Raw genomic sequence first — 12,167 nt, 5'->3', positions numbered from 1 at the left:
TAAAAAGCAGTGGGAAATTATTTTGTAAACTGTCATTTAATTTGACATTGTCATGTGTTCAGGTTTTGTGTTTTTAGTCGGAGACCACAGAAGTGATGTGTCTTTCTTGGTACATTCTATCAGGACTGTTTCATGACTAATAGTGTCAGTCTGAAGTACTATGAAGCAGTACTTTTTTATGATTATTAGGTAGTTTATTAAATACTTTGAGGTTATTATTATTATTATGTTCTCTCATCGTACTTTCATGTACGTATTTTAGCATGAATTGATGAGTACTGCATGAGAGTAATATTGCTATGATGGAATTTTTTTCCATCACTTGTCCGCCTAAATATATTTATTCAGTTGCTTATTTATTTCAGTGTGGTCATAAATGGTTTTGTTTTGTTCCATGGCTCTAATTCATCAAAATTATTTGTTTTTGCTTAAATCTTCCAGAGCTGGTCTTTGGGATTTCTCTTCAAGTCTTCTTTTTTTCTAGCATGCCCATCATTTCTGGAGCACTGATACTCATGCCGAATTGATAAAGCCATAGAAGCTCCAACTTGTTTCTTTGCTTTTGAGAGCCTCCCATGCACTGGACGTCTGTGTACACAACACGTTTCAGCGTATAGTTCTCAGGCACAGGTGTTCTTACTGTCCCACTCCTCACATGGACAAGGAGGCTAAGGCTGGTTAAGAAAGCTGCATATCTCAATACTGAAATATGTCAAGCAGATATGTGGTAAAGAACTACTAAACTCTCGGGGCTAAGGCGCTGTTAGATGCTCTGCTTGTGTGCGCTGTTTGCACTCTGCTGTGCTGTTATACTCTATAGTCTCGGAATCATCTCTTGGGTTTGCCTTATTTTTTAGCCTATGAATACATTAAGGTGTCAGCCTTTTTCTATGCTAGAACATCTATGGCAAGGCCAATATTTAGTTTCTCATTACTTTATTCCTGGTTAGGCCCCCACTTATCAAAGACCTTCTCACTTCAGCTTAGGCTATAGAAGTTACCAGAACTCAGACTCTCTCAGCATGCTTGCAGTGCAGGGTCACATATTTATGACATCTGCTCAATATCTACAGCTGTGTTTTAGTTCTTTAAAAATGAGAAAATCTACCCCAAAAAGTACCTTTTAATATTTAAAAACATTAATAATGTTTTCATAATTTTGATTTTGTTGTAATAAAATTGATAGCTCAAAAATGAAGAGTCACCGTTGATATATTTTCTTGTCTAATTGTAACAGTTGTGCAGTGTACCATGGAGTGGAGCATGGTGGCAGTCCTATGGCGTCCTCCTCATGTGCGGGGACTAAGAGTCACTTAGATCAGTAGGGGAGACTGCTAGTCAACCCTTGGTGATGAGATGGGGTTTTAAAAATCTTCTCAGCATTCCATTTCCAGAGAAACTGGCGAGGCCCAGTGGACACAGAAGGCCACACTCCCCCCTGGACCATCACTGGTCTAGTTTTGCCTAGAGCTCAGCCCTGTTAACCTTTTGTGCTTCTGTTTTTCTACTGTGCCTAAAAATTTTTTGTTTGTATTTGAAGCTCTGTGTATGAGTGTCACAGTATGACATCATTATATTTATGAACAGAACCACAAAGTTTGCCTCTTTGCATTTATCATCCTGTTCTTTATTAGGAGTCACAGGAGCAGAACTCAGTATCACTGTTACTGAAGGTAGCAAAGGTTTGTAGCAGTTCTACCCATAGAGTACTTGGATGTTCTGTGGTAGCTCTTGTGTATTTGAGCCTGCAGCAACAGCGAGCTGCTATCAGTGCCTGGAGGAAGATAAATAATCAGGTGCACTGCCCAGGTAAAGGTGTCTGGGTTCACGTCCAGAAGTACAACAAAGTTTAAGGTAAAAAATGGCTTCCTCTGAGAACAGTATGTTAGTCCTTCTCCTTCAAGGACAATGAGTCTGTCTGATAAGGAGCTGCAGCCACCTGACAAATTGACTTACAGAAAGGACGAAAGTCCCCTAATTCAACATGGAAGACAGTAGCAATATTTAGAAACAAAAACAGTACTCTCATGTTCGAGTCACATTTGTGTTTTGCCCCTTTCAGTTTTATAATATTTAGTTAGTGTCAGTAGCAAATAGTCACTAAATATGCAGGTGCTTGTGAAATATTGGCAGTTTTCTCAGATACTTCTGGGGCCAGGATGGAGGAAATGCTGCACAGAGCATGCGCAGTTCAGTTCCATCGGGGATAGCGTAGTGGGTTAAATACTTTCCCTTAAGCATGAGGGCCAGAGTTCAAATCTTCAGAACTTGGGTGTGGCAGCTGGCCTATAATTCTAACACTGGAAAGGAAGGCTGAGATGGGGAATGGACTAGCTCATCCGTGACCTCTGTGTCACGTCAGAGGCTGCATCAGTAACTTAGAGTGCACTCAAGGGAGCTTTTCTTTGGAGTGTTCCACATCCTGGAAGCGGGAGATTGTCATTCCTGCCTAGATCCCCATCCTGATTGCTCAGGTGCCTTGATTTCACGTATTTTAGGGAGAGAAATTCTCAAAATGCTCGTACTAACCATCTGTCCTCACACTTCTGGAAGCCTGTATAATACTCACGTAATTGAACTTTTATGAGCTCAGGAAAATCCTTTCTTCATTTTTCCTTTGATAACTTGTCAATTTTACAAAATGGTGATTTTTTTCAGCTTAAAATTACTTATTTTTTCTGATTCTTCGATCAATATTCCTAAATATATTCTGAAAATACATTGGAACAAAGCTGTCTGCTAGAAATGTATCATTATTTTAATTGTACTGTTTGTACACACACACATATATACAAACACACACAAAGTGTACATTGGTCACATGATGTTCGATTTTCTCTGCTGACTACACGATTTGATCATAGCTAACAAGTTTTAACTGAAAATCTGGAGCATAGTCATCATAACTGGAAGTAAGCAGTTTGCTGATGGCATCTTAGCACTGTTCTCAACCAGGAGAGGGACAAACAGAGCCTCTTAAGTTTTTGAAAACCTAAATTGCCGTTATTTTCTTATGGTTTTCTAATTTCTAGATACCCAAGGAAAAGGACTGGACTTAATAAAGGGAATATGTAACTGGACTGACAAGAGCTAAAACAGCATGTGTTGACATATGAGCATAAGTGTAAGTCCCTGTCATGTGGGCTTATGAGTCTAAATACAGAGACATAGCTTTCCAAACTTAAGAAAGAAGGTCGTCTTTACCTCAAATGTCAGAGTAAATGTTGCTCTTCCCAAGTTCATTAGCACTTAGATCTAGAAAGCTGTGTCTAAGAACCTGCATTTTATGTTCTTTACTAAAGAGTTTGACAGCAGTAAGATAGTCCTGGTTGTGCTGAGGAGGCAGCTCAGCAGTTAAAGAACTTGCTATCCAAGCAAGAGAACCCCATCAACCTGCACTTCCAGCTGTGTAAGATGCAAATAGTATCCCCAGAGCAAACTCGCCAGACTAGCCCTGTGGGCAAGCTCTGGGTTTGTCTCTGGGACTCTACCACGAAGAATAAGGTGGAAAAGTGATAGAGAAGGATTCTCTGCATCAACTTTGGGTCTCCATACTCATACACACCTGCATTCATAAGTATGCAGATGCATCAGGGGAAAGTTAAAAACATTAAAAGATTGTTTTGGACTCTTTTCCAACATAATAATTACAGGAATTTCAAAAGGCTTCTGAAAAGTAATTTTCTACAGATCTCTCACACTTCAGCAAGACTCATGCGCAGAGGAACTAGAAGGAATGGGATGGTTGGGATGAAGGATGGGTGGATGTGGGAGCAGGGAAGTATATATCTTAATTAAGGGAGCCATTTTAGGGTTGGCAAGAGACTTGACTCTAGAGGGGTTCCCAGGTGTCCAAGGAGATGTCCCCAGCTTGTTCCTTGAGCAGCAGAGGAAAGGGTGCCTGAACTGGCCTTGTTCTATAGCCGCACTGATGAATATCTTGCATATTACCATAGAACCTTTATCTGGCGATGGATGGAGATAGAGACAGAGACCCACATTGGAGCACTGGACTGAGCTCCCAAGGTCCTAATGAGGAACAGAAGGAGGGAGACCATGAGCAAGGAAGTCAGGACCACGAGGGGTGCGTTCACCCACAGAGACAGTAGGACAGATCTAATGGGAGATCACCAAAGCCAGTTGGAATGGGACTGATGGAGCCTGTGATCAAACCAGACTCTCTGAATGTGGCTGACGGTGGAGGCTGACTGAGAAGCCAAGGACAATGGTGCTGGGCTTTGGTTCTACTGCGTGGACGGGCTTTGTGGGAGCCTTGTCTGTTTGGATGCTCACCTTCCTGGACCTGGGCGGGGAGCGGGGAGGACCTTGGACTTCCCATAGGGTAAGGAACCCTGACTGCTCTTTGGCCTGGAGAAGGACGGGGTGTGGGGGGAGAGGAGGGGAGGAGGTGGAAATTTTTAATTAAAAAAAAAGATTCTTTTAATTGGCATTTTATAGACATGGCCTGGGAAGGTACTGTCTTCTATGAGCAGGTCACATACACATGCCGTTCAGTATAGCAGGTTCTTAGTCTTTGAGTGTGGGGCTCTTCACAATCCATACTGCATGTGTGTGTCACTTTCTAAGTACTGCTTCTGAGCCTAAGGACTTAGGGAACTGACACAGTGCCCTGGCTGCCACTTTTCCTGTGAGTATAAAAGGTCTTTGTTTCTGACCCAACAGTCTCTTCTCTTCTGTCAGAACCACTAGACACACTATCCTGCTGGCTTGTCAGGAAGAGAGAGTCTTTCTTATCTTTAACAAAGGCTGTGTCTTTCAAAATCAGCTCCAGAGTCTTGTTTCTATAACACATATCACAATGCAGGGAACAGGGCATGACCCATCTGTTTTCATATACAGTCAGACGCCTGGGAGTTTACTCTCAGGAATGGGGTCAGCCTAAGAGAGACTTTGCATGGGAACTTCCTTAGAAGCCTGACATGTCCCTTTGTGTGTAGTGGGGATCCTAGCCATCATCTCTCCTTTGAGTAGAGCAGAGCCAAAGTCTTCTCTGTATGACTCAGGTAACCAACATTCTGGCAGATGATTTCAGTGAGAAAGCAAAGCCGCGTAGACCCTGGGACCAACAGTGTGAGCTGTGGAGAGGTGGTGCTAGCCTTGCTTTCTCTCATTTAATCTTTCAGTGACTTGAAAAGGGATTTGCCTCTTATTTCTAGAGCCCCACCATCAGGGCCTGGCTCTGGGTTTAGCTACTCGTTTATGTTAAGAGAAAAAAAGTTAAAATACACAAAATGAACACTGGATTTCCTTAGAGCTTTGGCCATGACTGCAGGGAGCTGTGCTCAGTCCACTGCACTTCCAATAGCCGCGCTGCAGTCTGTAGGCAGAACAACAGCTCACACAGCTTCAGTTGTGGGGCCAGGGAGTCCAGCTGGGAAATAGTCTTAGAATTCACAATTCTGACTCTTGGGCCCTTCTTGCACCTCCTAGTGCTAGAGGCTAAGCTGTTGGGTGGGAGGTCATTGATTTCACTTTTAATATACCGGGGACTAGGGCTGACATATTTAAAACCCGAGTCCTTATTTCAAGGGAGCTATTATACTTCGGCTCTGCCTTACCATTGGGAGTAGAGGCTCAACCCCGAGTATATAGTTGAGTAAAAGTTCACACTTAACACTCGCCCCTCCCCTCTATAAGCCACAGAGGAATGCACTGCTTTTGAATCTTTTTCTGTCTAAAACTATCAGTTACAGAAGCACGAGGGATTTCTACAGTCCCCATCTGCGTGTTTCACCCCCACTTCCAACATTGCAAATTCCAGCAGGAAGGAGACTCCTCAGAACATATGGGTGGTGTTAGCTGGTAATGGCCTGTTGTCTGTCCATGCATGTTGTTAGTCATTTTACCAACTGAGTGCCACAGCCTTCCAGATCAACAAAATTACTCTGGTTCTCCTCTGACAATGTATTAAATGTGCTTTATTTTCTTTCAGTATCTTCCCATTTCATTATGTATTGTGTGTTGTGCAAGAATCTAGGAGGAATGTAAGAATCTCCTGGGTTTGCGGGATTCACTCTACCCATATCTTAATTTCTTCTATTTCATCTTTTAAGTCTTCTTTCTAAAATCCAGTCTCTGTGAAGTCTTGTTTCTTCCAGACTAGAGCTTCTCTCTCTGTGCCCAGCATATGAAATATAGTGTTGAGGTTGATGTACAAGAGGAAAACCCAAACAGATACCCAGTCACTGGGTTCTTCTTGTAGATGTCCACACCATTCTTGAGTGCTGTAGCAAATTTACAAGTGGTTCTATCCTAAATATTAGTTTCCATGTGGAATTTGAAACCATGGCAGCAGCCTTTTTTTTCTCATAGATTTGTAAAACTAGAAAATAAATCCATTGATCTGCCTTTCACTCTGATGTATGTTGATGAAACATGCTGACTGTTTGGAAAATATTTGACTAAAGTAGGTAGCTCCTGAACATTGGTCCATTTCCTATGTAAAAGCAATTCTTACATGTTACATAGTGTTAAGAATCCAATTCATATCACTGTCAATCTGTCTTACTAGAAACACCTTGTTGGGAAGGTGTTGGGAAGGTGGCAGATACAGGTTTATTAAAGTTCACGTTTCTCATAGAAGTTTTGTTCTTGTCCTTGGCAGCATATGCTGCCCATGGTTCTCCTCAGACTGAAGAGCTCGCTTGGCTCTTGGGTTGTTTGCTCGAGGAGTTAGGATACTGAGATGGCTGGCGAGCTTGTGTGCAGCAGATCACCCTTGTGCTTATGTCAGCGTGACAGGGAGATTATACCAAAATACTATTAAAATATTCATAAATTGAAACTATTCTAAAACTAATAAAACATGAAAGTTTAATTTATAGTTAGATTTCCCTTTTCGATGAAATCTTTTCAAATTTTACAAGATTTTAAAGTTTTTGGAAAAAAATTGAATCTAGATGTTAAAACATAACTTTAAAAGAAATCACTTCATGAGATATATATCACATATAGAAACACAATCCACATAGAGCCTGTGCTTTATAATAAAAAGGGGAGCTGCTTGATGTTAATTATCTTCATTTAATCACAGACTCCTTGATCATGGTATTACTGAGCATGTTAGCAGTGCACCATCTGCTGGGTCTTCAGTGCTTTCCTTTTAAGCAAAAACCTCTGCTCAGGAAACTAGGTTGTGGAGCACAAAGAGGCCAGCCCCTCCCCCTGATGCAGACATCAAGCTGCACCCTTATGACCTGAAACCAAGTGAGGAATACAAGGTCCAGAGCAAGGGGCGTCCCTGAAATCTGTTGGGCCGCGTGATCCCTGTTGTCTGCGGTTCCGGCAGTGCTCTGTTCCTCGTCTGGCAGCATATTATTGTTAAGTCTTTTAGCTTCAGTAACAAAACCGACCAAAACTTTATGGCAAATCTATGAGGATTTAACATTACTTATGCTAAATTGTCTTATAAATGATAAATTATCATTTATTTGTAAGTTAGGCCACTCAGTTCTCTCACGCCAAAAGAGCTTATTGCACATCATGTTTTTTAAGTACTGAGAAGGAAAATGAAACAGAAAGATGCACAGCATGGGCGTGCTTTCAGTCAGGTAAGCGGGGCCATTGCCAGAAGGGTGATGTTCACCGCTTTGAGAAAAACAGGTCTCTAAGCTTCCACCAGTATCTGGAAGAAGAATGTGCCTGGCCAAGGAGCAGTTCCGGGTAGCCGAGGCAGAATGCGTGTGATTGTCGGTGGGAAACCTCAACAGGCCTTGAGGCTGGAGATGGTTGAAGGTGAGCAGATTGGGTCTTGCAGGTCTTGAATTTGGGTTTTTACAACCTGTTTCTTTATTCCTGAGACAATTGCCTGCTCCCAGTTGGAAGCCTCATTTAAATAATGTTGAGCTTTTCTAGTGTTCCGTCCTCTTGTCAGAACATGTAGCTCTGATTAGCTTTTGGCTCTGTCACTTGAGAGTCCCAGCACTAGGACAGTTGACACATGTCTGTATGTTCCGTGGGGTTGCTCACTCTGAGTGCCCCCCTCATGGAGCTGTGACAGGGTCAGCTGGCTTGCTGTACCGTGAAATTATTTCAAAACCTATGAAGTACTCTGGGGCTATTATTCCAGATCTGAATGGTCTGGGGCTCAAGGTGGGCTTTGGAGGATCCAGTAGGTCACTGTAGGACCTGGGCTTCCTGTAGTAATTGCCAGTAATTTCAGAGTACACTTACAACATTGCAGAATCTGTGGTGTTACTTCTTCAGATGATATCATCCGTCAGAGCCATCTTGACCATTAAATAAATGTTTTGGAAACATGCATTAGTGTATGACAATTGAACAAATGCATAAGAAAATCCCTTCTCATTATCCTTTCAGGATGTGATTTTCTGAATTCCTGTGAACACATACCATCATGTATTTGCTGTTATGATTGTCTGTCCACACAAATGCTGAGAACCTGTGTGAAGAGAAACTAATAAGGGGAAGCTGACGTACTTTTATGTCAAAACCACTTTTTAGTGTAAAATGACTGCCACTTCCCCCAGAGGCTCTACATGGGCACTGTGTTCACAGCTGCCGGGATTGGAAGAGAAGCTGTTTGGTCGGCTATGCAGAAACAGAATGGGCATAAATTGGGTGTTTGGTTTAGTTTGGTTTGTAGCAAAAGCATCATGTGACAAGTGAACTTACGTAGAGTCTTTGGGTCAAATTAGAGGACTTTCTAGGCACATGGAAACAAAACAGTTCTCTGATGAATATTGGGAATTAACTTTAGACAAATTGTTCATTCTACATTCATTTGATATTAAGTATACTTAAATACTAGTTTCAAAAGTAAAAGCAATCTGTATTTTAACATGTTAAATGCAATTGACTCGTCTGTAGAAGGCTATTTGTTTGACTTTATTTTGGTAAGGAAAATTGAGACCTCACTGTAAGTATTTGAACTTCTGAAGATTTGTGTATTAGGGTGTTTCTTCATTACTGGAATGAAATGCCTGAGGCATTCTGAGTATGTAATGAACAGAGGTTTATGTCACTGCAGGTACAGAGGATAAAACACAGTGATGACACTGGTTCCTCTCTGGCAAGGGCCTTCTTGACTGTGCCACTTCTGATTGGGGTAGCAGGGTAAGGGAGAGATCATACCATTAATGCAAAATCAGGCAAGAGTAAGGTCCTGTGGTCCCCTTCAAAGGCCATTGTGGCAGCAACCTTGGGACCAGTAAGCTCCTCTAAGGACCAGCCTCCCTGCCTGGGAGCTTTCAGATGACACACATCTGAACCATAGCAGAGTTTTGTTCTGGTTTGTGTTTTGATGCTATTAATTAAATTTGTAACCAGTATTTTCAAGGTTATTTTCTCATATAGTCACCTTCAGTCTTCTGGGAACCGACTCTGCATTGCCACGAGCTTCAACTGTATTTGCTTCTTCCAGGTAGACATAGCTGACATTGAGAATGAAGAAAGCCGCTACTCTCTGTTCACGGAGCTCCTGGAATCTGGTCACAGTGAGACTGAATTTCAGCACTTGATTTTACTCCTGCAAGCTTGGCCGCCTATGAAAAGTGAATGTGTGTAAGTATTATGATAAGTTTAGACTAACTTGACATCCTCTGTCTGAATGTCAGTTTGGAAAATGTAATATCGCCAGCGAAGCTAATGAAAGGAGAGAGAGGAGGTGTGTGTGCCTGTGTGTGTCTGTGTGTACTTGCACACACATATATATGAGGAGCTTATGTTCCAAGAACTCTGAAAATGTGGACGGTACCACACTCTGTTCTCCACCATGCTTTTCCTATACATTTTCCTGTACCTCTCTGCACAGATTTAATGCTTTTCTCCTTTCTAGCTAAGCACTTACTATGTACTGTGGCAGTGATTTTTTTCTCTTTTTATTATTTTTTTAATTTTTTTAAGAATTTCATACATGTATACAGTGAAATATGATCATGACTATCACCCATTTTCCTCTCAATCTCATCTCATATCCCACCACATACCCCTTCCCAAATCCATCTTTTTTTTTTTTTGATAGCCCAATAAGTCCTGATATTGCTGCCCGTATGTGCATGGGTATGGCACTATCCACTGTAGCATGGTAATCTACCAGTAGCCACATCCTCAGTAAACAAACAAACAAACAAACAGAAAACCATGCCAGTGAGTATCCACTGCTACCAGCTCCTCTGTAAGTGCTGGGACCTGGAGATTTCTCCCCTACCTGTGCTGGGATTTAGGCTGGCTCGATCTTGTTGGAGACAGCATTTCACGCCCTTCTCCACTTTCTCTGGCTCTTACACCCTCGCCTACTTCTGCCACAGTATTCTCTGAGTCTTCATGGTGTTGAAATTTCTCTGGCCAAGGTTGTGGGCAACTGAGGTCAATGAATACACACATACATGTGTAGAAGACAGTTTGACAGGATGGTCATTTAGCAAAATAACATTAGCAAGTTATACTCCGGGTTCTGTGACCTCCCCAGGCATAGGCTTTTGACCAAATTACAGTACCAGGAATGAATTTTATACCCAATAATTTTTGTTTAAAAATAGATGTGTGTTGTGTTATATCTGTGTGTGTGTGTTATATTCACATAGATAGGTATGCACACCAATATGAAGGCCAGAGTACAAGCTAAGTTGTTTCTCCCTCTCCATCCTATTGCTTGAGATAGACTGAGTTTAAACTACTTTATCCAGGCCCTCAGTACACACCTCTCTCCAGGCCCTAATTCTGGTGTTACAGACACGTACAGCCATGTCAGTGCCCACCCCCTCCAGCCGGGGTTACAGACATGTACCTTATATGGATACTGGTGATGTGACCTCATGTCTTCAGGACCTTATGCTTGCAGGGCAGGCACTGACACCCACTAAGCCACCTCTTTAGTCCCCTGTGGTTGTAACCTTGCAGTTCAGTGTACAATAGAAGCACGGTTGAATTTTGTTTTCCTTCCTGACAGTTTCACAGGTGAAAGATTTGTTTTCACGACAGGTCTTGGCAATGCCAGCATACGGTTTTTTCCCTACAGTTGATAACTTTTCAATTTTCACTTAAAGGGGACACTTTATGGCTGTCCTTTGGCGTGTCCGAGCAGCCATTGTCACTATTTCCGCTGGAGTAGACGACCGCTGACTAAGTAAGGATTAGTTAAGTGCAGGCACCGGAATACTGTGGACAGTCTGTTAGCAGAGGGGCAGCTAAATGACCAACAGAAAGAAGAACCTGTATGTAGCATGGATACCCTGGATCATCATGCAACTGCTTTTGGATTTTCCTTTTAGTGTTTTTTGAATTGTATTTTCATGGGTAACTGAAGAACGCAAGCATAATTGTAAATTTAAAAAGATATATATTATATTGTGTGAGAGAAACAGAGATCATTACTTGACTTTTAAGGCAATTTAAATTGTTTTTGAAATATTAGAGTGTCTCTCTACTTTTCCCTGTGTCTGAGCCCAGTGTCTCCTTCCGCGGTGTCGTACAGTCCATCACGGCCCTGTCTAATTTACAGCATGAGCGCTGGTATTTTCACTAGGAAATTTGTTGCCTGATTTTTTAAAACAAAGCTTACAGTGCTGCCTTGAGAATTCATATGGAACAAATAGTTCCCATTTATTAAGCACTCGCAGTATTGAGCTTGCTATTACCAATCATTCACACAACAAACATGCAAAGGTAGTTCTACCTAGTTATGTAGATGAGGAACTGAGATTCAAAAGTTAAGTCGCTTCAGTTTGCTCATAGCTAACGAGTGAAGGAGACGGAGTTCTCACCAGGACTGGCCCCATCATAGCCTTGGGCTCTCCTTTCTGTCCTGCTGAGCTTGCAACTGCCACTCAGAGAGACTTGGAGTACCTGCCTCATCCTGTGCTGTTGGCCATGTGGCCCCTTTCCGCTGAACACGTCACTGTCTGTCTGAGGCTGCATTTCATTGTTAAGAAGCGTGAGGCCCTGGGACCTGCTCAGGCCTGTCCGCTCCAGTACTGATCTTCGGTACTCAGTGCGCGATTCTGCCCTAGACCAGCAAACCTTCCACATCTTGGAATGGGAAGAAGGATGCTTCCCCGAAAATGGTTCCCCTGGAGCAATTTAGGAGCAGAAAAGAACATGTGGGAGAAAGTCCTCGCCCGAGCCCTAGGGCGGACACGTTAGGACTCCTGAAGCAAACTGAGGAGATCATCTTCTGTTTTTTACCC

The 12,167-nt window shown here is 42.3% G+C and overlaps 1 protein-coding gene across 4 annotated transcripts in view; it reads left to right on the top strand.

Annotated features, from left to right (window-relative positions):
- The window catches only part of Nbas (NBAS subunit of NRZ tethering complex), a 305,952-nt gene that overhangs the window by 275,774 nt on the left and 18,011 nt on the right, over nucleotides 1–12,167 (top strand). For all 4 annotated transcript variants that reach the window (XM_087907244.1, XM_087907242.1, XM_087907243.1 and 1 more), the window contains exon 49: nucleotides 9,404–9,543. In XM_087907244.1, the coding sequence (XP_087763370.1) occupies nucleotides 9,404–9,543 (140 nt within the window). The remainder of the gene's footprint in view (nucleotides 1–9,403; nucleotides 9,544–12,167) is intronic.

Source organism: Myodes glareolus, chromosome 6, assembly GCF_982192425.1.
Source record: "Myodes glareolus chromosome 6, mMyoGla1.1, whole genome shotgun sequence".
Classification (NCBI taxonomy): Eukaryota; Metazoa; Chordata; class Mammalia; order Rodentia; family Cricetidae; genus Myodes; species Myodes glareolus.
Note: the sequence above shows the minus strand (reverse complement) of the source record. Positions and strands in the feature narration are given on the sequence as shown.